Source organism: Rhizoctonia solani, chromosome 14 (genome assembly GCF_016906535.1).
Source record: "Rhizoctonia solani chromosome 14, complete sequence".
In the NCBI taxonomy this organism is placed as follows: Eukaryota; Fungi; Basidiomycota; class Agaricomycetes; order Cantharellales; family Ceratobasidiaceae; genus Rhizoctonia; species Rhizoctonia solani.
In genome coordinates, this window is record NC_057383.1 from 1,659,171 (window position 1) to 1,682,549 (window position 23,379).

The 23,379-nt window shown below is 47.3% G+C and overlaps 8 protein-coding genes across 8 annotated transcripts; 5 read left to right on the top strand and 3 right to left on the bottom strand.

Annotated features, from left to right (window-relative positions):
* Nucleotides 1-1,497: 1,497 nt before the first annotated feature.
* On the top strand, nt 1,498-4,041 carry RhiXN_11140 (cytochrome P450 family protein; the record flags this gene model as incomplete). The annotated part of the gene is made up of 15 exons (XM_043330955.1): nt 1,498-1,534; nt 1,593-1,693; nt 1,749-1,835; nt 1,885-2,001; nt 2,215-2,244; nt 2,300-2,408; nt 2,461-2,530; nt 2,582-2,732; nt 2,769-2,877; nt 2,936-3,002; nt 3,063-3,095; nt 3,156-3,485; nt 3,533-3,637; nt 3,696-3,728; nt 3,774-4,041. 15 exons carry the CDS (start codon nt 1,498-1,500, stop codon nt 4,039-4,041), a joined length of 1,647 nt encoding a protein of 548 aa, XP_043186300.1.
* Nucleotides 4,042-6,026: 1,985 nt separating this feature from the next.
* Nucleotides 6,027-8,731, top strand: RhiXN_11141 (cytochrome P450 family protein; the record flags this gene model as incomplete). The annotated part of the gene is made up of 18 exons (XM_043330956.1): nt 6,027-6,216; nt 6,269-6,369; nt 6,429-6,520; nt 6,573-6,616; nt 6,666-6,691; nt 6,746-6,785; nt 6,889-6,947; nt 7,006-7,114; nt 7,168-7,237; nt 7,289-7,439; nt 7,493-7,586; nt 7,645-7,711; nt 7,761-7,793; nt 7,854-8,183; nt 8,232-8,336; nt 8,389-8,421; nt 8,478-8,506; nt 8,562-8,731. 18 exons carry the CDS (start codon nt 6,027-6,029, stop codon nt 8,729-8,731), a joined length of 1,743 nt encoding a protein of 580 aa, XP_043186301.1.
* Nucleotides 8,732-11,436: 2,705 nt separating this feature from the next.
* RhiXN_11142 (pectate lyase) lies at nt 11,437-13,100 on the top strand (the record flags this gene model as incomplete). Its single annotated transcript, XM_043330957.1, has 6 exons — nt 11,437-11,527; nt 11,577-11,702; nt 11,756-12,245; nt 12,304-12,453; nt 12,510-12,703; nt 12,760-13,100. The coding sequence occupies 6 exons, from the start codon at nt 11,437-11,439 to the stop codon at nt 13,098-13,100; spliced, it is 1,392 nt and encodes a 463-aa protein (XP_043186302.1).
* Nucleotides 13,101-13,598: 498 nt separating this feature from the next.
* Nucleotides 13,599-15,275, top strand: RhiXN_11143 (uncharacterized protein; the record flags this gene model as incomplete). Its single annotated transcript, XM_043330958.1, has 4 exons — nt 13,599-13,688; nt 13,745-13,822; nt 13,891-14,793; nt 14,856-15,275. 4 exons carry the CDS (start codon nt 13,599-13,601, stop codon nt 15,273-15,275), a joined length of 1,491 nt encoding a protein of 496 aa, XP_043186303.1.
* A 292-nt stretch (nt 15,276-15,567) lies between these two features.
* Nucleotides 15,568-17,373, bottom strand: RhiXN_11144 (uncharacterized protein; the record flags this gene model as incomplete). Its single annotated transcript, XM_043330959.1, has 10 exons — nt 15,568-15,681; nt 15,733-15,839; nt 15,892-16,080; nt 16,133-16,281; nt 16,337-16,403; nt 16,457-16,524; nt 16,575-16,657; nt 16,709-16,935; nt 16,988-17,186; nt 17,287-17,373. 10 exons carry the CDS (start codon nt 17,371-17,373, stop codon nt 15,568-15,570), a joined length of 1,290 nt encoding a protein of 429 aa, XP_043186304.1.
* Nucleotides 17,374-18,168: 795 nt separating this feature from the next.
* On the top strand, nt 18,169-18,987 carry RhiXN_11145 (uncharacterized protein; the record flags this gene model as incomplete). The annotated part of the gene is made up of 4 exons (XM_043330960.1): nt 18,169-18,311; nt 18,364-18,519; nt 18,563-18,648; nt 18,710-18,987. The coding sequence occupies 4 exons, from the start codon at nt 18,169-18,171 to the stop codon at nt 18,985-18,987; spliced, it is 663 nt and encodes a 220-aa protein (XP_043186305.1).
* A 604-nt stretch (nt 18,988-19,591) lies between these two features.
* On the bottom strand, nt 19,592-21,125 carry RhiXN_11146 (uncharacterized protein; the record flags this gene model as incomplete). The annotated part of the gene is made up of 5 exons (XM_043330961.1): nt 19,592-20,157; nt 20,222-20,296; nt 20,352-20,541; nt 20,588-20,796; nt 20,858-21,125. 5 exons carry the CDS (start codon nt 21,123-21,125, stop codon nt 19,592-19,594), a joined length of 1,308 nt encoding a protein of 435 aa, XP_043186306.1.
* A 574-nt stretch (nt 21,126-21,699) lies between these two features.
* RhiXN_11147 (uncharacterized protein) lies at nt 21,700-23,094 on the bottom strand (the record flags this gene model as incomplete). Its single annotated transcript, XM_043330962.1, has 6 exons — nt 21,700-21,767; nt 21,824-21,938; nt 21,993-22,693; nt 22,747-22,868; nt 22,919-22,995; nt 23,050-23,094. The coding sequence occupies 6 exons, from the start codon at nt 23,092-23,094 to the stop codon at nt 21,700-21,702; spliced, it is 1,128 nt and encodes a 375-aa protein (XP_043186307.1).
* Between the last annotated feature and the right edge of the window lie 285 nt (nt 23,095-23,379).

Here is a 23,379-nt window from a genome sequence, read left to right on the forward strand (position 1 = left end):
TGTCGGTGCGAATGTATCTGTATAGTTAATTACCGAGGATTAAATATTTTAGGGTGTTATTGGTACAATTTCTATAAAAGTAAACAATTGTTGAACCACAGGAGAAGGCGCTGAAACGATGTATATGGAATTGACTTGAGGTCGTTGTGTGACTAGCGCTAGCCACAACAAGAATTTGCCAGATATCAACCTCATAATCTCTCTGGGCCCCGGCATACCCCGATCGTATCGGCCAAACTTATACGCGAAAATATGTCTAGTCCAAACTTGGGAAAGGATGAATCGTGGGGGACCCAGACCGGCCAAGATCCAAGGCCGAAATTCGCGTACCCGATGGATAAATTAATGACATAGGGGGCGCCGGGGTACATTCCCGCTTAAGAGAGAGTTCGGTCGGCTCCAACGTGATCAGAAATCGACAAGTCTGCAAAAGTCGAGTGAAGAGCGGGTGGCTGAATCATATTTAGCCCAGTCCGATGGAAATTGAAGTCACGAGATATGCGCATATATTCTAGCTCTGAAGTTGGGCGATCCGGTCGAGGGCAGTGGGGTCTTATACCGTTGGGTGAAGTAGATGACATCCAAAGTTCAGGCTTTATGGGAACCATTGTGATGCTGGCGTATAGGATCGAATTGAGACTGGTCCGACCCGCATCAAAACGGTTCAATACACGGTGGCATTCTCAATTAATTAGAGACTAGTTTAAAAACATCTGCCCGGTATACTTCTTCATCAACATAGCTAACCTTGTTTAATGTCATAGTGCCAGACTATGAATTATTCCAATCTGTGGCGATCTTGAAACCCGAACAAAAAAGGGTGTTAACCAGGTGTTAGTCAAAATGACCTAGGTTGCGCACTCTACTATGGCTAGCATGATATTTGGGTTGTACATCTATGCTATCAGATTTAGGGGTAAAACTTGCCACTCGCGGATGTGGTGCTAGTGGCGAAAGGCCTTTACGATACGAGGGTGTGTCACGATCGATGAGTGCGAGCATACTCAGACGCCATTATCGCAGCATTTACTTGTCCACAACCAAACGCCAGGAGTCTCTCGGGGTTGTGGGATCACCCTGGAACTACCATCGGTCTTGTTGAACAGAGTCTCTGTATCTAATGAGAATCTGTGTGATTGGTGAGGGTAGCTAAAGCTACTGTGCTCGATATGGTACGACAGGTGAAGTCACACATGTTGCTGACAAAGGCAATTGCTTCCGTCTGTGCGTTCGAACACTATTCCGTGATCGTATTCCCTCGTGTTATCCTGCAAGGTTGCGATAGGCGCACCGTCTTTTGTATAAGAGGCACTGGGCGAGTGGCAAACCCACCACATGATTAAAATGACGAATCTTAACACAACGTGTTTCGGTTTTGCACTGCAGAAACTCGCAGTCTCACGGGGTGACCATCTTTGCTATGCCTTGCTGGGTGTTATTGGGCTAGCAGCTGTCCTCGTTTTATCCAGAGCAGTAAGGAACAAATCCAATATCTCAATGCTCGATGGCCCCGCTCCGTCTTCCGCGATCTGGGGTACATTGGTTCAGGCTGTCTCTGATTTCCGTATCACTGACTCGAGTACATTGCTCAGGGAGCACTGAAGACATGTTTGATCCCGATACAGCCCTTGACTTTCAAGACAAACTAATGGATACCTACGGCTCAGTATGCCGAATAAAAGGCCCATTCGGAGTGAGTTTGAGATCCCCGAGGTGATACTTCAGTCTTACGTCTTGTGCGAAGGCAGAAGAACTCTGGGTATCTGACCCGCGAGCCCTCCAGGAAATCTTCATCAAGGGCCATGATGATTTCAGAGAGCCGGCTGGCTCATAACGTCAGTGTGGTGTTCTATTAGTTGGCCGTCTACTGAATATTGCTCCAAGTTGGTTGAAACTCGTCTTTGGACCAGTAGTGCCAACGGTTTATGGTCAGTAATACACTCCCACATTCGGAAACCATTCTCAGGTCTCCCAGGGCATCGACATGAAGTTCAACGCAAGGTATGTACAAGCTTGCATTTTTCATCTAGTTATATCCTATCGAAAACTGCCCAAGATTCTGAATCCGGTTTTTGGTACAAGTCACATGCGCAACTGTAAGTTGGCCTTTCAATAACCGGGTCCAAAATGAAAATATATATCAGAAACCCTTCATCAAGTGGTAGGGTTGTATATTCGATCCACTTTATTATTCTTAACCCTGCTCGACTTCAGACTCCCACAATGACGATCATTGCTCAACGGGTGAGCTATCCTAGTCATTAGTTGCTTTTCAGACTCAGTGTCGTAATTGAGATAGCTCGTTGATGCTATAACCTCAGAAGTTCAGACCAACGGCGGCAACAGTCAGGCGATTGATCTTTTCAAGTGGTCCCATCTTATTTCACTCGAGATCATCGGTCAAGCAGGTATGTTTTCGATCGTTTTATAGAAGAGTATGGCATGGACATCCTTCTTCAGGAATGGGCCACTCTTTTGGAATACTGGATGGCAAAGTTCCCGCCTACCTCTTTGCTTCCCGAGATTTATTGTGCGTACCTGAGTGTATGCATGTTATTGACCTTGCTGACTTGTACCGAAGTGCATTGTTGACGGAGATGTGGTATCTTCATCCATTCATAGCGTTTTTGGCTCGGCTCGGACCTGCCTTCCTTCGTAGGGCAGTGGTAGAACATGTTCCCCACCGCCTTGTCCAGAGGATGAAAAATGTGGCTGACACCATGCACGAAACGGTCAGTATCATTAGCATTACGCTCATGTACGATCAGTCATGGTATATTCAGGCGGTTGATATTATGAGGCGGAAGCGGGAGGCGCTGAGCAGTGGCACTCTAGACTCAGAGGTGGCGGCCGGAAGAGATATCATGACAGCGCTTTGTGAGTGACTGCCACTCACTTCACTATCGGCCTTCGAATACATACCAACTGTATCTAGTGAGGCACAATCTTATGGCTGCGCCTCAAGATCAGATGACCGACGAGGACGTGTTGGCTCAAATCAAGTAGGCAATCATTGAAAGCTTGAGCTGTGATTGATATACAACTGTGATTAAACCCAACAGCGGATTGGCATTCGCTGGAAATGACAGCACAAGGTACTCATATTTACAGCAATTCGTTTTCGTTTTGAGCTTCATGTGACTCTGGAACCCTAGCTCTGCTCTTTCACGCACGATTCATCTCTTGGCCGAACACCCGTGTATACAATCCAAACTCCGAGACGAAATTCGTAGAGCGCACCATTTCTATGGAAAGAATCTTGACTATGATCAGCTTAACTCACTTCTTTACTTGGACGCGGTGTGTCGAGAGTCATTAAGGCTTCACGCCCCCGGGTTCTTTCTGGATCGTGTTGCGATGAAGGATTGGATACTACCTCTTCACTATCCTGCCAGATCAGCTGAAGGCATGGTCATGATGCTGAATATCCGTGTCCCCAAAGGTGCCACGCTGCATGTGTCTCTTGGTGCGGCAAACCGAGATCGGTAGGTGTTGAAGTTGCTTAAAGGAGTCGTACTAAGATTGGTCCCAGACGAACCTGGGGAGATGACGCCAGAGCGTTTAGACCAGATCGCTGGCTTGAGCCATTGCCCAAGAGTGTTATGGATTCTAGAATGCCTGGTATCTACGCATCAACGTAAGTGCAGGTCTCAAAAAGGAGCTTGTTAAAACATACACCCAGCTAATCAACTTAGTATGACGTTTCTCGGAGGGCCACGGGCATGCCCGTGAGTGTTTTTTCATCCGCCTGATTGACTGATATTTAGCTCCAGTAACGCCAGGGGTGTGAAGTTTGCCCAGCTGGAGATGAGTGAGTGTCCTCCTTTAACAGGCTCAAGTGCAAAGGTTGAGCACAGTTTGGTTCAAACAGAGACGGTTCTCTCAAATCTTGTTTCATCATTCAAGTTTGAACTATCTAATGAAAACATCAAGTGGAAGAACGATGCCATTGCTAAACCTTACACACAATACTCGGATGGGACAACCAGCAAAGACCCCAAAATGCTGATCAACGTGACTGTAATGGGGGAACCGGGATAATGCAAGCAATGTGTGGTTGCGGGAGGTATTCAAAATGTAGCGCTTGTGTAGTGTGTTCCCGGGTTAACTAGTGACGTTGATATAAATCAACGGTAGGAGTACTCTTGCAGCTGGTCGTCTTGGAAATGGTCCCAAGGTAATTTTGACCCCTTGCCTACTTGATGGAGGGGTAGATATTATAAACAACAATAAATAACTTCATACTTGTCTCTTATGGGCATTTGCGGTACAAACCTGAATCCTATGATACGCTGAATATCCAGGGCAGCCTCCAGTGTTGGCAATATTTCCAAAGGCGTTCAGTCAATGATAAAAATGCTGACCCAAGAATATATCTAACAATGGTACCTGATACTGACTGGATTCATATTTCATTGGCCTTCCAGTACTGTACGAGGGCTCACGCGCTTGACCTTCTGGTTGAACAACAAGTTCTGATTTTGATTTTGTATAGCGGCGGACTCATCAAGCAGGAACGGGTCCTCAATGAGCTTGCGGAGGCTTGGGGGTTGTGCGCATATATGTGGCTAATAGGAGGCATATGCTTGTCAAAGGCCTTGAGCGCTACTTTGCGTGCAACATATTTTGATCTGTAAATTGACCGGTCCCTTGGTTCGGTAATAGTTCCACTTCAGGTTGGAGCCGCTAAGCAATGCGATTCTTGTGCGTACTTCTCTTTTGATCCCGGCCACCCCGTACTAGCATGATCCAAAAACTCTGCACCTTGCTGGCCATTTAGGGAAGCAGTTAATGCACATACTAAATGCTATGTATTCCAGATCTATACTGCATCATTCAAAAGAAGTTCACTTAAGTTTCCAGCTAGATTGAGCCTAACATCAGGCATTGATACGTCAATATTTCTTTGCCACTCTATGGTGGCGGTTATTAATATTGGGACCAAGCTATTGGTATACGTATCTATCCAATATACATAACTATAATATGCTTGTCGCTCAACAAGTATACATGAAGGCATGAAGATGAATTAGGGGGTCGCAATGTGGGATGGGCTAAGATCCATAGTGCATATCACACCATGCACTTGGGCAAATTTATCCCAGGCCAAGTTGCTGGTTGCACTGTCTCAACACTATTCTGGTTAGGAGTCCGTGACCCCATATAAGTCATGTGGAACATCGGCCTCTATTATCCAAAACAGCCTAGGTCAAGTGGAACATCTTCCGATTAGATATAATACATCCAGGACTCTTATAGCCACAATACTCCAATCTGATTTGAAGATCTCATTGCAACTGGTCCGGAAGATTGCGACTCCTGCTCGCCTATCGTGACTCAGGATGAGGGATACAATCGTAAATATCCATCTTTCCATAGGCCTGGCCCTGTGCTTGCTGATGTGCTGAATTCGAATGGGCGTCAATAATGCTGTAACGCAATCCCACTGCTCCGGTGCTCGTACGTCCGGTAGAGAACCCATCATGGCAATATGGATACTTTATCTGAGAGACAACACAAACTCAGACAACTGAGTACCGGATTTCGACATTATTTGGTACGCACTATTATGCCATTTAAGGATTCCCCGATCCAGTTGTGGATCCAGTTACTCCGTTGTCGTCTAGGTTTGATTGCCAATACAATACAACCCCCTATATGCATACTTTTGATTCCGCACTTGCCATCTTTTCACTAGGTCATGTTGCACATTTGGATTGCATCTACTCAAGGAGACTTTCTTGCATTACCGAAAATTCTGATAGGTCATAAAGCCCCCAGAGATCTCCAAGAGGACTCTATCGGGCTTAGGTGCTTTTCAATACCCGCCTGGTACTAGTTGAAAGCGGTAAGTTCATCGGACTCTACCAAATATGTATAATCTTGCGACTAGATGCGTTTCGCTCCAAATCTTACGATTCGAATATAATACCACTGGATCAAGCTATATATAGGGCGACCAGCAGCTTGCTTATGTCCTATCTCCCAATCTCGGGGTTGTCACATACACCCAGTTGCCACCTGCGATGTCAATATCTACTACAAGAAACTTTGGTTCGACATTACTTCAGCTTGACAACTCTCAATGGAGCCAGCTTTACTACCTTTTACTCATCATTTCCGGAGCAGTAGGCGCACTGGCGTTCCGCACAAAATCAACCACTAAGTCTAATATTTCGACAATTGATGGACCAGCCCCATCTTCTATGGTTTGGGGTATGTAATAATCCTCAATGTGCCATTTAGTTGGGCTTAATTTGCCACTCAGGTAGCGCTTGTGACATGTTCGATGATGAGAGAGGCCTTGCATTTCAGGATGATCTAATGAAGTCCTATGGTTCGGCATGTCGGATACAAGGGCCGCTTGGAGTAAGTCGATCATTGGCGTGCCGCTAAAGCCTTATATGATAGCTTTATCTCTCAAACAGACAACCGAACTGTGGATATCTGACCCCCGGGCAATCCAAGAAGTTTTGGTCAAAGGATACTACGACTTCAAACAAACTAGTTGGTTTAATACGTAGGTTCACATAACAAGTCTGAGTTACTTGTTTTTGAGTGCCCGTATTCAGCTGGGTAAAGCTTGTCCTTGGGCCAGTAGTAGCCACACTTCATGGTATGTTGGGTAGCCGGCAGTAGTATTAGCCATAGCTCATTGCTGCCAGGACAAGAACACAAAACACGGCGCAAGGTATAGATCATGTTTAGCAACCAATAGATCGGGCAGAGCTGAAGACATTTACAGATATTGAATCCGGTATCTACAGCGAGTCACGTTCGTAACTGTGAGTGAGCGGGTCAATGTTGTATAGTTTTGCTACAAAATTCACTAAAATGACTCCTATGCGAAGTGGTAATGCCCCACTCCATGCCCTATATTGTTCTCAGCAGCTGCAACTGATGCCCCCCACACTAAGACTCCTACTATGACATCAATTGCACGAAAGGTAACCCATGCCATTTCGTTTCACGCCATACAAGTCCTGAAAGCATATCGTGATCTAGCTTCATGAAATTGTGGCATCCGAAGTACAAGTAAATGGGGGTAACACAGGGGTTGTTGATCTTTTTAAATGGATCCATTTAATTTCCCTCGAGATCATTGGTCAAGCAGGTATGTTTTAAATAAACTTGTGTGTGTAGCTGTGGAATTAACAGCCTTGTCAGGAATTGGCCATTCTTTTGGCATATTGGAAGGCAAAGTTCCAGATTACCTGGCCGCTTCTCGTGATGTTTTGTGAGTATACGCACATACCAGTGGTTTTGACTTCTCTAATTACTTTCGAAGTGCATTGATATCAGAGATGTGGTATCTTCATCCATTCATTGCGTTTTTAACTCGACTAGGCCCGGCATCCTTTCGACGAGCAGTAGTAGAACACATTGCTCACCCTCCTGCACAAAAGCTGAAAGACGTGGCTGATACTATGCACAATACGGTCAGTACCAAACAAACAATCTGTGGGCACAGCGTTCATCACTGTCAACAAAGGCTACCGAAATCATGAAGAACAAGAAAGAGGCACTAGAAAACGGAACCCTAGACTCGGGAATAGCGGCTGGAAAAGATATGATGACGGGGCTCTGTATGTAGTTCCACTGACTTTCACTCTTATCGTTCAGTTAAATGGAAATGATAACTAGTAAAGCGAAATCTTGCAAGCGCACCTCAAGACCGAATGACCGAAGAAGAACTCTTGTGCCAAGTCAAGTAGGTATTGATACTTCAATTCCTGACATATACTGATCACTGCACTTAGTGGTTTATTATTTGCAGCACATGATACAACAAGGTAAGGACAACATTGGCCCTTTCCTTGCATGCTGAAATGGTACCCAATATAAATCTACAGCTCTGCTCTATCTTGTACGATCAACCTACTGGCTGAGCACCAGGAAGTACAAGCAAAACTCCGAGACGAGATCCGTGGAGCATATCGCTCTCATGGAAAGGATCTTGATTACGACCAGCTCAATTCACTCCCCTACTTAGACGCAGTGTGCCGAGAATCTTTAAGGATCTATGCTCCAGCACCACTTGTGGTCCGCATCGCGGCCAAGGATTGGACGCTGCCCCTTTACTATCCAATCAAGAGCAAGGATGGAAAGCTCATGTCGTCGACTATAAATGTCTCGAAGGGCACCGCTGTATATATATCCTTCCGGGCAGCAAACCGAGACGAGTGAGTCACTCGGTCGCACGATGCAACTTCCTTAACACGGTATTTTAGGCGGACCTGGGGCTCCGACGCTGGGGAGTTTAGGCCTGACCGTTGGCTTAAACCCTTGCTGGAAAGTGTGTCTGATGCTCGAATGCCCAGTGTCTACTCATCGATGTGAGCATGAGCCTCGAATAAAGATGTACCCACTGGTCTCACTAATCGGTAGTATGACGTTCTCTGGAGGATTGCGATCGTGCCCGTTAGTACTAGTCTTCTACTTTCCCACAAGAACTTTTTTGACAGATAGTGTTATAGAGGGATGAAGTTTGCACTGCTAGAGATGAGTTCGTAGCTCTTTTGTGGCAAGCTAGCATCCACGTACTGAAGCAACAGACGCAGAGACGATCCTTTCAACTTTGATATCGAACTTCAACTTTGACCTATCCGAAGAGCAGATCAAATGGAAGGCCGCTGGCGTTATCAAGCCTCATATCCAGTATCCTGACTCGACGACCAGCAAGGAGCCCATGATGCCTATGAAGGTGACCCTGTTGAGTGATATGGAGTAAATTAGTACAATTAATTTCTCACCTCGCGGGGAATGTAAATTAGCTGAAACGTATGAATTGAACGACTGTGCACGTGTAAGGAATGCACGATATTCGTATATTAACTCTATTATATGCGAGCCTCTTACATAATCAAGTCGGCCACGCTCACCCGACTTACCACCTCGGCCCACCCTTATCATCGTTGTTGCTTGTATCTGATTTCTAACTATATACTCTCGTTTGGGTTGTTCCGCTTACTCATGTACGAACCCCGTTGACCTTACAAGGTCCCGGGGGGATTCTCTGATAACTGTCTTTACTTTCGAACCACAACAATCGAGTGTTTTACGGATTGTCATTACCTCGATGACACGGTCGCCATCGACGTTCGTATTCACAGGAGTGGACGATAAGTGAAACCTCACAGCACGTTAGTACTAGTCCTAAGATTAAGCCGGAATGTTACAGTAGTGGTGTAATATATACTAATGTGAAGCTTGCGCACGACTTGGAATCACTAAAAAATTATCTTGGGAGCAAGCAATGGATCCGATTGGCACCATATATGTTGGCACTACAACGGTAGCAGCTTGGAAGCGCTAAATGACCCAGATATGCAGCACTGAGTTCGAACCGTCCTTGGCTTGAACACCGCATAAGCTTAATTTACAATATTGGCCTTTTTTATGCCAGTATCGACTACGATAGACACAATAGAATGAAGAAAGTAACTCGCTTATAGCTAGCCCACCTGGTAGTTTTGGCTGCGCTGGGACCAGGTTTGCATGTGTTCCATACGGCTCCGCAGATCCGGTCTGGGGTTGCTCATCACCTAGCTGCGATATCACAAGTCCATTTCGGTCGTTATATTGTGGTCTCCGTGCTGTAATTTTAATGGCTTGAAATTCCGGTGTTCTATCTACACCGAGATATTCCGAACTGCGCGATTCTCACTTCGAACTCATGTATTCGTCTATAATTTAACGCAGTACAGCCTCGCGAACAGATAAAAGCAAGCTATATCTTGTTTAGACGACTGCTTGGGACTATAGTGAAAGAATTAAATCACCACATATGTTGAAGACTTGTCTCTTGGATCGGGACAAAACGTATATGAAATCTATATAGTACTTCAACGTAAAAATTTAGTATTACTCAGAAAGGCTTCTCTCTATTTTTGTTTACATGTAGAAGATATACTTGCTGGTTGTTGAGCTAATCGATAGACTAGTCATCATCATGCTTAAACAGTCTCAAAAAAGCCGAGGGTAAACTTAAACTGTCATTAAGCCATGGTATAAGTTACTTATGCTTGACGCGAGGGCGCAGTATCTTAGCGTTAGAAATATAATCTTGTAACAACACTGACCCTTTGAAGGTAAAACACCGTGCCGTGAATAATGTTTTGGCACCTAAAGTCACGTGATTGGAGGTCCCGGGCTGGGGTTATCTGGCTTCGACTTCGCCGAGGTCATTGACCCTTCCTCACAACATTCCCCACACGTCGATGATGGATGCTGTGTGAAGCACGCACCCCACCCTCCGTATATTTTGCTACACATCGCTTCTCTTTCCTTCTATTCTCAAGAAAACATCCGCTCTATTTTTTTCTTGCTTCAAATTGTGATGGTGGTGATTCAGCCGTCAATTGTCTCGACTTGGTATACCCGTGCTTGGACATGAGGGACAAGTACAAAACATGGATGCGCCCTCCTCCGGCCCGCAGATAACTCAGATCTTGGCCTCCGTCCCAATGTCGTAAGAATATCGAGTTGCGTACTTGGCCCCGATGGCCGGCCCGCTCGTATTGGGCCCAATAAGTGTGTCCCGACTTGCATCCGCGTTGTAAGGATCAACCACATAATTGCCACACACTGGGTATTGGGCTATTTCGCTTACCCGACCTGGGCAGGTTAGGTACACCCTGCAAATGTTCCCGCGTGTGCCATCCACGCGAGAATAATCTTCAGACGAGGGACCATGTTTGATAGAGAATTTGCAAGGCTCGGTTGGATATACGATACCGTCAATTGATGTTCTCTTTTTTTGGAGAGAAGCCAAGTCACGATACCTACGCTCAGGTGGTTTTGCCGTGCAAGGCAGTCGACATCGAAGATGTTACTTCCATTCGAGGACGAGCTGAATTGTAGCACGGGGTTTGCTATTTGCTAGCCCACTTCGCTGGACTATTAATATCTCACAATCAATATATCGCTGAGTAACCAGAAATTCGTGGAAGTTACGACAGGGCCCAGAAGACTGATTAGCATGTTTGTCAAACTCAAGCGTTACTTAGCTTATCTTCTCGAGTACCAAAGTCGCTTGCCCGATCCACCTTTCCACAGTCCTTGACTTGCTGCCTCGCATATATCGTTCAGACTAGCTCTACTCTCTCCTACTATTTTCGCATTCAGGCACCGGTCCGTTGGGTGCCAGTAGTAGCGGCCCGGCCATCACGGTCTTGCTAAGTTCTTCTCAATAGGCCCTCGTGATGCGGTGATATGATGTAGAGGATTTACCAACTGTGCCTAACCATGTCCTGCCAAGTAATTTTCATGCCGGCAGGTTATCGGGAGTGAATTAGGTGCGTAATTGTCGCAATGTACTATACTTGAGTCTAGGTTCATTCTACATATAAAACTGGGCGAAAACTCTGGTCTATCTGGTCTATAGGCTTGCGCTCCCGTCCCCCTTGCATTTTCTAGTTTTCGATCGACGCTGATATGATTGGATTTAAACCTACTATCCTCGCAACTGTTTTGACTGGGATTGGGCTGGCGTCCGCCGCTAAGGACCCTGAGATTTGGGGTTTTGGTAAGTTAGGTGCATACATGTACCACGCATATACTGACGACGTGAACAGGCACCAAGACGACTGGTGGGCGTGGTGCACCTCCATCAAGCACCTATACCGTGAAGAATTTCAACGAGTTCAAGACGGCTCTGAACAACAGGGGGAAACCCCACTCTCCCAAGGTTATTTACATCGGTAGGTGACACCCTAAACTCGGCCAAAGCCCCAGCTAAGCATAAGGTTTACAGATGGCGCTATCTCCGGGAACTACCTTCCCAATGGCCAGGTGGCTACTGAAAAGTACTATTCGAATGGCACTGTTTACTCCTGGCAAAACTACCTTGATTCTTTCAATCAAACTCTCCTAAACCAACTCAAGGCCTCATCGGATCCAACAGATCAGGCCCGACTCCAGGTCCTCCAACTTCAGGAATCTGCGAGATACAACTCTTCCCTCGTACAAACTGCTCAAATCTCAATCAAGATTGGCAACAATACGAGCATTATCGGTAAACCGAAGCGAAAAAAACAGGTTGCTCGCCTAGAAGATATCGCTATCGCTATCAACCAAACCAACAACGTCATCATGCAGGATTTCGAGGTTTACGCTCCAATTGATTTGTTTCCCGAATGGGATCCCACCGATGGCTCTACTGGGAATTGGAACTCTCGCTACGACGCGATCGGAGTAGTCACTTCAACCAACGTGTGGTTTGACCACTTGACTATCTCGGACGGGTAAGCTCCTGCGTTGAACTTTGATTTTTTTTTTTTGTTATTGAACTTGAACTTTTAGGCTCCATCCCGATACGGAAGCGCCGACAATCTTCGGCAAGAAGGTTCAACGTCATGACGGTGCCATTGATATTACGGAGGGTGCCGACCTAATCACTATGTCCCATTGCCTGGTCTACAACCACGACAAGTCTCACTTGGTCGGGAACAAGTATGCTATTAGGACCTTATATTCGAGTGCTATATTGATCTTTTATTTATTATTAGCGATGCCAATAATCTTGGACCTGGTGATATTGGCCGCCTCCGCGTTTCCTTCCACGCCAATGCTTGGTTGAATTCGCTGCAGCGCTCACCTCGTCTCCGTTTCGGCAAAGCCCACGTTTTCAACAACTACTATAAAGCTAGCTTGCTTGATCCCGAAGAGAAATTGCAATATTTCCTTGGCATGGGTATTGAGAGTAAGTTATAATTGTCGAAACATGTCACTGCCCCACTTATGTATATGCATCTTCAGGTTCGATTCTGTCAGAGGCCAATGTATTCGAGATTGAGGCCAAGAATAAGACGGATGCAGTCAATGCGGTTATTGGGCAGTACAAAGGATACCGCCTTAAGGACAATCGATCTTGGGTGAACGGTGATTTTGCCAACATCGAAGCTGTTGCTAAGTCAAAGTACGATACTGCTAAAGCTGCTGAGATTGCCGCTGCCGCTGCTGCCGGGCGCGCAGTTGCTGAGTGGGCAACACACAACTTTACCAATGAACTCTTTAAACCAGACTACTTCTATCGATTGAAGAAGGCCGAGGACGTCAAGAAATACGTACTTGCCAACGCGGGTGCTGGTAAACTTTAATGTATTGTCACGAATTTATTTCTCTATGGGATGTTTGTTGCGAGGATTGCGAACTATTATACCCTCTGTGTAAAACAAAAGTACAACAATAATTTGACACCATTTATGGGATGATAGACCGAATTGCTTCCGTTGGCTCCGCACGAACAAAGCGCGCCGCACATATAAAGGCTGAATATGAAATTACTATTTAGAGACAACAGAGGACATCGATGACCAATCGATACCCCACAACCCGTGCTCTTTGTGTGAGCAATCTGCAGCTGAGATCTGTGCTTGTACGACCACAGCCCATTGAGTTGCTATTCTACCGACTCTTCCGTTTTTTGCTAACATCGCCACACTTCACTTGACCTCATCACTTGCACTCGCCCATCACCACGGAACCAGCCTGTGTTTAACGCCCTTGGCCCTGCCACAGACTGATACTTTAAGCCGCGATTGAGCTTCTCCTGAACACAAACTTCTCCCACCACCTCTCTCTTACTCTCGCCCAAGATGATGACCATCGTGCGCGCCCCGCAACAACCGCCGCCTCGTGATCCGGCCATGGACCGAGCATTCCAAGAGTCCGTCGATCGCTTCTTGGTATGTCCTGATCAGTTTATGATTTTGTTTGGGCGATACTCATATCACCCTTGCAGGCTACCAAGAATCAACCATTCACCGTATCTGGCACCATCCCCATCTCTGATCCTCTGAATCTCTTCTTCCAGACCGACGTACGCACACTCCCTAATCTAGTAATATTAGCATATTTCATATTGATATTTGTACCCTAACCCCCCAGAATGGAGCATCATATGGCCTCCGTCTCCCACTCGAGGACGAGTTTGGCACTTCGCCAGCATTCGATGCACTCATCAGCGCCTGCGAACCTGAAGAGAGATTTGTACCTCCTGCCCGGACCGGCTCCGCGCCACCCGTCCGTAACAGCATGACGATGCCCACTCCCCGCCAGCAATACAGCACCTTCACCAATCCTTCGTCACCTATGGTTGGTCCTGGTGCCGTTGTCCCTGCCGGCACCGTGCTTTATCCTACTCCCCCGCCTCCCGGAAATATCCAAAACCCTAATGCGTTGGTTGCGGGTCAATTTATCCCACCGCACCGTCGTTCACTTGTTTACCCTTCCGGGCGTCCGCTAGCCGTCTCAATGGAGCTCTCGTCTCACCCCGTACTTGACATTGTGAAGGCAACCTTGTTCCCCAAACTAGCTCAAGGATATCACCTCCTTGCGGTTCGAGATAAACTCCACATTCACCCATCCGGTACCTACACTCGCCCGGTTCATGATGCTGTCTTCCCTGAGGGTGTTGTTGCGACAATCATGGTTACTCTTCCTGTTCATTATCGCGGAGGTACACTAGTTATTGGGTGCGAGGGCAAGGAGGAGCGCTTCTATAGCCGCCTCGGTTCCAAAGCCAACGAGCTTGAGTGGCAAGCGTGGAAGACTAACTGTGACTGGGAGGTACAAAAAGTCGAAAAAGGACACCGCGTCGCCATGACTTGGCACGTCTATCAACGCTCTTACGGCCCGTCCAGCCACCCGCTCATGGTTCCCAGTGATGCACTTCTCGATGCGCTCGCCGACTTGCTCAACTACGCGCGTGGAAAGAACCTTGGTTTCTTCCTCTCACATGAGTATGGTGTCAGCCCTAGCGATGTGCTAGCTGACTCACTCGCCCCCTATGTATGTGCATATGCATCCACGTGACTATGATATCATAACTGACTCCCGATTTGGGGATTTAGCTTAAAGGTGCTGATGCAATCCTGTATCACGCGGTCAAAGTTTACAAACTCCAACCCCAGCTCCGTTATTGTGCTGGTGGCTACATCTGGCCTGTCGATAAGCCGGCATTGATTCTGGATTCAAACCGTGGTCCTCAATCCGCGACTCCCTTCAAACGTGCTGGTCGTTCTCGTTCCCTTACTCGCGATACCCAGCTTCAGATTTATCAGCGCCGCGGAGAGCATGAGGAAGATGCTGAGTTGGCAGAAAAGGTTCAACGCGGGGGAGCTGTCCCCTTGGCTGAAGAGAATATCACGCTTCTTCATTCTCCTGAGCAAGGTCATATTGCCAAGGAGCGTGTCCCATTCTTGGCCAACGACGCGGAAAACACACTTGACCACTTGTATGTTAATGTTGTGTTGGTCGTCTTCATCCCTTGAACGGGCAGATGTTAATCTTTGAAACGATATTGAAATGGCCTGATTGATAGATGGAAAGTGCCCATAATTTGTGTTTCTCGTTTTCTTTCAATATTGTTTTATGTTGTATTAGATGCTGAATGCGTCTTGTAGCCTTGTCCATTCATTCTCCAATTCCCCTTTAGTTGCGTTGTCGTTGTCAAGCTGTTCGGTAATCGTGTTCGAATGTCAATTTTTCTGGTCATAGTGAAGTGACAATGTGTACTGGAGCTGCGTATATAGAAGGGGGTAGAAGTCGCCCGGCGGTCTGTGGCTATTGCTGCTGCTGTGCCGGTCTCTTGGTGGCAGTCCAGAAAGACGCCTGATATACGTATCCCAACATAGACTCCGAATTTCCCGTATATGTTGTTGGTATTGTTCGCTCATTCTGTACCGCATAAATTGAGATACGGTTCAACATTTCCACGGGTGGACTCACATATATCTCAAATCCTATTTTACGCGCAAGTTCCTTGACCTCCTCTAGATCCAATTCGATAGACATATCATTTGTGTTGTTGTTTTCCCAGTGCCACAACAGCGGCCCTTGGGCTATTTTCAGCTATGCTATTGTATATGGACTCCATTAGCTTCTCACCAAGGTTAATCCAAACACCTCCTGGGGCAAGTATTTTATGTATCGTCTTGAGATAACTGATGATGTTCTTGGCAGTATCGATAAAGAAACATGTCAGGACCGCATCCCATTCGCCAGCATGAGGTTCAGGTTCGGAGGACAGGCCCCCCTCAGGGTCAGAATCGACCCCGTAAATTTCCTCGAAATCTCCTGTAGATCTTGATCAGTTTAAGATAGCAATAGTCATACAGGATGTATGCACCTGCGACCAAAGAGAAATTAGATCCTGGGGGTAAATCCGAGGGGAGTACGTCCGGAACTTGAACGGCCCGTAGCAACGATCGTGCGGATACAGTGTTAGATATCGAGTGGATAAAGGGATGAATGGTGTGTTCAAATTTTGCTCGTGTTCTGGGCCATGAGTTTAGCTCGAGCTATCGTTATAGGATTCCCGAGACATATATACCGATTTAGGACAAAGTAGGAAGCGAGTAGCATATAGTGTGAAAACTCGTTTCCTTGGCAAGTAAATCCTATTCTACGGTCAGACCTTGGTAAATTTATATATTAAAACATAATACTTTACCTTTGGCTGCTACATCCCAGGCCAAGCGCCCCAGCCCAGCACCGGGGACGAGAACACGGAAGTTACCACTGAAAATCGCGTATTAGCTCCTTTCGCTGGATGAATAACATTATCTTACCGCTCCTCTACTGGGACGTCGTGGAAATATTCGCAGAGCGCATCCAGCATAGGCCCATAACATGCATCACGTTCAACTTTCCCCTGCGTTGGAAATAGGTTATAAGTTTGACACCCAGGTGATTTGTTACGTACCTCAACACCCCAGTCTCTTACAAATTGCTTCAAAGTCGAACGAACTTTGTCCATGTCGAAATCCATCTGGGGAGAGCGCTTACTCCGGCGAGGTTGCTGCACCGAGTGACTGTGATTGTGATCATGCTCGTGCTCATGTTCACGAGCTCCGGTAGGGTCCCCATGATCATGATCGTGACTATGTCCAGGCCCATGGGAGTGCACTCCATGGTCATGCTCGTGATCGCCTGAGGCCAGAGCTTTCGGAACAGCCCAAACTCAAAGTGTGGAACCTCATACCGTGACCATGACCGCCCTCTAAATCCATTCCTTGAAAAATCATGGGATCATCGATAATCTTGAGTAAAAACTCGGCATTTCGCTCGATTGCCGCATCAATGTGCGAAACCTTTTGTTTCCAGCCAACGGAATCTAGAAGCACCCGTTCAGACTCAGGAAGCTTCAGGTAGTCTTGCCTTCGACGCTGGTTCGCGGATAACTTTGTGAGCACCGCCCAAGATTAAGATTATGAACATATCAAGAGAAACGGGGGTTTGGCCAGTTAATTTACGCGGAAGATCATCACACGAGTAGCTTACAGAATATTGCCTATAGTGCCTGAATGATTCTAACACTCTGTTTAAGGCGGCTGCTTCGAGTTCGGCGTCTGTTTCTTTCGTGCTCATGGTGGTTGGATGATGTACGGATGGGATACTTCCAACTGATTAGATAATACGGGCCATCGGATAAAAGGGACCACGGATTCCAGGAAATACAGGAGCTATCACCTGTGTCTCGAAGACCCCAGAGGCTAAAAGCCTTCCAGGGACAGCTGACCAAGCAGGCCATTTAGCGTTGAGTTCCTGTGGGATTCGGCCTCCGGGTTCGTCAGAAAAGATTGCGGTCCTTGGTAGGAATACAAGCTACTTGAATATTGTATTTACTGTGATTTATATAAATGGTTTTAATAATCATTATCCCTCGGGGGCCGTCCGATCCCCGCCGACACCGTGCCGACGCCATCAGATTGATCATCGCTTCCGACGTCTTCGAAGCGATCATCCCGCCATCTGATACCGATTGATGCCGCCCTCACCGTTGGTTGCGGCGATCCCTACCTCCGTGGTTAAGCGCCGCCCGCCTCCTGCCCGCCTCCCGCCTTTGTTTACCGCGGAGATAAGCCCCGCGGGATTACGCCATCGCCCCAACGGCTTGACGATGACGCGATATGGGCGCTCAGTCCACCGTGGACCTGTCAATTGGTAAGCGTTGGTAAGCAGGTACCAAGCTCTTCTAATGACAGCTATTCATTTGACCGCGAGATAATATCCCCCCTCGACACCGACATTCTCCCCGCCATCGTCTCTCCCCTGCCCTCCACCGCCTCCCTCAGAGGGTACTTCCTATGGTCTCCGCTCTGATTTTCACTCGTTTGCCCTTGCTCGCTTGTATGTATTGTGTCTACTACGTCCGAGCTGGCTATGTCGTCTGGACTATCGTCTGAGCTGTCTTTCTCGCTTGCGTCCGTGTGTGTCCCGACGACGACCTGTGTGCCCCCGACTACCTCGGGGACTGACGGCTGGGAGTTTTGTTTTGCTCGGTGTTACTACATACACGGCTCGCGGTAAGTTCTACTCATCGATGTAGCCGCTTATCCTGACGTTGCCGTTGACCAGATCGCTCCCCCGTCGGCGTTATTTGTTGGTACCAGTAGTGGTATGTGTATTGCATGGCAAGTTGATTCCGTGCATCGTCATCGTTAATGATGCGTTCGCTGACGCTGCTCACGTCCAGCATTCCTCATTGTCTATTCGGTCATCTGTGTCGCCCTCGTAGACGACGACTTACTTGGTTGTTGTACTAAGGTACGTACAGCTGTCTTGATGTCTCCACCATCACCGATTCTAACGTAATCAATATCCCAGTCCCCACCGGTACATGGTCGACGCCTCGTTGTGAATGTAAGTTCATACATATTACATATTACATTGGCTCCCTCACTGAAACGATTCCACCAAACAGACGCATCTGTTTGCTGTGCCAAACCTCCCAACCTCGCCTTCCGTAACCGTGTCCAGTATACCGTCGTAATGACTATACGACGCAGTATCGCCCGTGTGCTGTCGTGGCTACTCGCAGCTCAGACGCCCATTGCCCCCCCCCTCCACCTCGAACCCACCGACTCCACGCCCCTCCTCGTCGCCGACCTTCTCGTCCCAGACGCCGTCGTAATGCCCGTTCGTGGACCACCTGCCCCTCGTTCGTACGCTGGACATCGCCATGCCCCAATGGTGTCGTAGATTCTTTTATTTGCTCACGCTTGCCCTGATGGGTTGTGTGCTGGGTGACGTCGCAATGTTGGCGTGCAATCGGGTGGCTGGGGGAGGGAGGGGCAGTGTCCCATTGTGCCTCACCACGCTCGCAAGTACTGACTATGACGTGCGGACATTCCACATTCCGTTTGCGCATAGCTGTTTATTGGACGCTGGACATTATCAGGATGCTTGCGAAATGGCTACTATTATCTGCGACCTCTAGTTGTCTCGTTTCTATTCGATTGTTGTGTAGATTACGCCTGCTGATTTTCAATTACATTATTTTGTCTGTCTACTTATGCGACCCATAAGTTCATCCAACCGGTTCAAATCAGTTTAGCTTTTTGCCTTGCGCTTATATAGGAGTAAGCCAACGTCTGGGATCTACTTGCTAATAGATGACTTTACCTTGCATCCACTCTATATCTTGTAATGCTTGAATACCTTACACAAAGTAGTCAATTTTCGTTCTAAGTACATGCCTCGGAAATATACTTTACGAAAAACAACAAAAATGTCCAAAAATAAACAAGGCAAAAACAAATATACCACACGCAAAACTCCAGCTAGGAGCGCTCAGTCGATTAAACTAGTCGTCCTCACCATCCGAATCTGTTGTTGACGAGCGTTCACCGTCCGAATCATCTTCAGGTGGTTCAGACGCCGCTTCGGACTCAGAATCATGGATAATTTCACGGGATTTGACCTTCCCGTTCTTCCTCTTAGCCTTGGCCACCATTTCGGCTTTGGGAGCCTTGCGCTTGCAAGAGTCATTGCGAGAGACCCCAGAATCCTCCGTAGTTGGAGGGTCTACCGATCCTTTCTTGAATTCGCTACCAGGGACCGGAATGTATGGTGCGGGGGGGATTTCGGTATCGTAAGCCATGGCCTTGTCGTACTTCAGCTTCCATTCGTTGTGCGAGTCAGCAGGCAGCTCCTCGAAGCGCCAAACTTCGGACGCAAGCTTGTTATCAGCATGCATCAGCCCCTTTATACCCCCGGGGAAATCGCTGGGCCGGACCATCTGTCGCCCATTCGAGGTAACAGGATAGCCGACAAGGACAATACGGTAGTCATATACCATTTTGTCATAATTTGCGTACTTGACACAACTAATAGTTGAAGGGTTGATTCCGATCTTCTCAAGTGTGTTGGCTAGCAAAATATTTCAATGAGAAACAAACATATCCACGACATATAACGAGGGTGGATGGCTTACAAAGAGAATTTTTTAATCTCGTACGAACGCTGCTACGAAGTGCCTGTTTTTTGCCCTGAATCTTGGTGACTCCGGCTATTGCATGCGCAAACGTCAGATTTTGCGAGAATAAGAATAAAAAGTAGCTTACTGGCTTCCTTGCCGATAACATAGAAATCCAGGTGCGTCAAAAGGTCTTTCATCGGCATATTCATATGGCCTTGTAGGAAGGTGTCGACCTTGTCGGAGCTAGCATATAGGGGAGCCATGTCGTCCTCAAGCTTTCCGCGTGTCGTGACAAGCATATATTGAAGTCCGAGTTTATTATGCAGAGTTTCAAGCTATTTATCTTTGAATATAGTCCATGATGATCTAAGTATTACATACCTGATTATGTATCCGCACAAGGTCATCTTGTGCTGATGTTACTGCCTGTTTCCGAGTGAGACCGGTGGTTTTCGAATCCTTGTTTTTAGCTCGTGTCTTTGCAGCTAGCTCTGCATATCGAGTCTTTTCTTCGTCGGTAAGATCGTGGGCAAGTCCCTTCTCACGAATCTGTTGGGCCACCCAAGAGAGGTACTGTCGACCCGGTCCAACTAAGACAACATCAGGTAAGCTTGTTTCTTTCATGGCGTTGATTGGATAGGTACGACCCACCGTATTCTTGCTTCCATTCGGAGGATTTCTCGGCTATCAAGCCGTTCCACCACATAGGCGAGCGCTGTTCTCCAACTGGGGAGATCAAGGTGAAGCGTTGGAAGACGTCGTCTTTTGGGACGCCCATCTCGGTAGCCACAACCTCAATGTGAGCCCGTAGAGCAGCATCGGCTTCAGTTGCCGCTGTGTTGATGCGTCGGTTGGTGGCGCGTTGTTGACGCCGCTTTGACACGGGTTCAGGGGGTACGAGCGCTGCTGCCTGGGACATTAGAATTATCAATAGTAAGCGGTGAGTGAGGGAATGTTCGAAGAGTGAAGCAACAAATGCTGCTGTGTTATATCGTACATACTTAAGTTTGTTCACTTTGTCATATAGACAGCTCATCCCTTAGTCGATTGTCAACAGAAACATGTACTGATTGACGGTCACCCAATTTGGTACAAAAATAGACGGATTTAGGAGTACCGAATACAGGCAACAGCTAAGTTTGGTGGTAGATTCCCCTGTCCAGTCATTTCCGAGTCATCAATCAACTGGTGGGGTTCGGAGGTTGTTTGTCAAACTTTGCCATTATGTATGGTACTTGTTTTTGTGTGCGATACGACCGCTAGTTTGTTGTGTTATATTTATGACATTGTCTCGGACTTTTACCGCGTGGAATATATTTTATGCTTGATAAGTGGGCTTTTACAAAATTTTCTGGAACGCGATACGGTAATAATACGAGGGAACAACAAAAATCGTCCAAAAAACCACGAGTGTGGTACCAAAATTGTAATAGTGCAAACGCAGCCCTGCACAAGCAATACTTACGACAAAAATCGAGCCTAGCTATCTCCTATTAAACTGCCGAGACTTGGTCTGCCACAGCATTCATAATTTCTGCAAGGCCCTCTGCAGTAAAATCACCTAGAGGATACAACGTAACGTGAGAGAATTCCAGGTGGTTTGAGCTGGTCACGTACTGGATGCAAGCAAGTGAAGGATTACTTCGGTACAAACCTGGGATTCGACGCTGGGGTCCCTGTTGCGCATGTTGCTGAGAATGCGCATACGATGACGGGCCTCGCGACTAACAATCTACACGATAACGAGTGAGTCGAGTACCAAGGTAAGTACTATCACATTGCGTACTTGTGATTGGCTTGTTGATTCCTGGGAGCCGGTGAGTTGTAGGCTACTACAAATCGACGTCTGCGAGCTGGTATATTGCTGTGAGCCCGATGGCTGATTGTCAGGAAGCGAACATTCAGGAGAGCGTTCGGGAGATGACATGGCAATTGTGGGACTCGCGACGTATGTTGATCGATGAAAGACCCATCTATCATCGTCGCCACGAGAAACCCAAGTTGAGGGTTGGGGGGAGGGAGGGCGCGAATGCGCGGTGGCGATGGTTGGTGGAGGCGGGGACACTTGGCTGATACGACGTGTGGCTGCGGCCCTTCCTCGAGCACTGGGATGGGAGCGTATCTCGTGAGCGGATGTAGCAGAAGGTGGCGCGGCATTAGGAATTGTGCCTGCCAGCTTGCTAGCAGTGGTATTGGATTGCGAAGGTGCCTCTGGGGCCACACCAGTACCTGAGAGAAACGGGTTGAGTTCGTTGTTGTCGTCACAAGTATGGCTGAGGGCGTCATCGTTCTCGTTGTCACTAAAGTTGGCACGAGGGATCATAAGGACGTGGCTAAGTCGAGGTTCACGACCAGTGTACGGTAGGATAACATCGTTATCATTGTAGATTATGGTAGTCCCACGGGGGTAAAGAGCAGAGAAAATTTCGCCAGATAAAATTTGTCGGGGTGGGCATGGTAGTTCGCCAAGTTGAGCGGCGGCATCATCTACACGTAGAGATCTTGTTAAAACATCCAGAACTTTTGAATTGTGCATATACCATTGAGTCTAATACCAGTCTCTCGAAACCAAACAGCGGCGTTCCAGAGGGCAAATCGAGCGAATACGGGGTCGACGAACTTGCGAGCCACGCTTGATTTTAACAGAGTATGTATGTATGTCCTAATATTTATTGTTGGTAAGTTTTTCCTTGACTTTGTGCGTCGACATACCAATCGTCAGAATTGTAGACACCGTTTACAACGCCACAGTGCACCCCAAAGAATGGCCCTCCTTGCTTTGCTGTGGCCTACAAATGCGCTGTAAGTCTATGTATTACATCTACATCGTGAAAAATGCAAACCTGTTGGGGAATCTCAATAGTTAAACCAGTGGGTACGACTGCCATTGTGGTATTGACAAGGGTTAGAGGCGGAGGGAGAGTGACAGAGGGGGTAGCAGGCAGCTCAACGAACCAGGGCCAAAACTAAATGACCACGACGAGGCAATTGTATTGTCTACCGAGATTCAATACAGCAGGCACAATAAGGTCTACGGATATTCGTGAATGAGGCATTTACAAGCTAAATTGGGAGTCGATTTTACCTGTTGGGTGTAATCGCCAGCCGCCGAATCAATCTATCCCTTGGCAACGTCAAAATGATTTGCCAGTGCGTCAATCCCTACGGAAGTG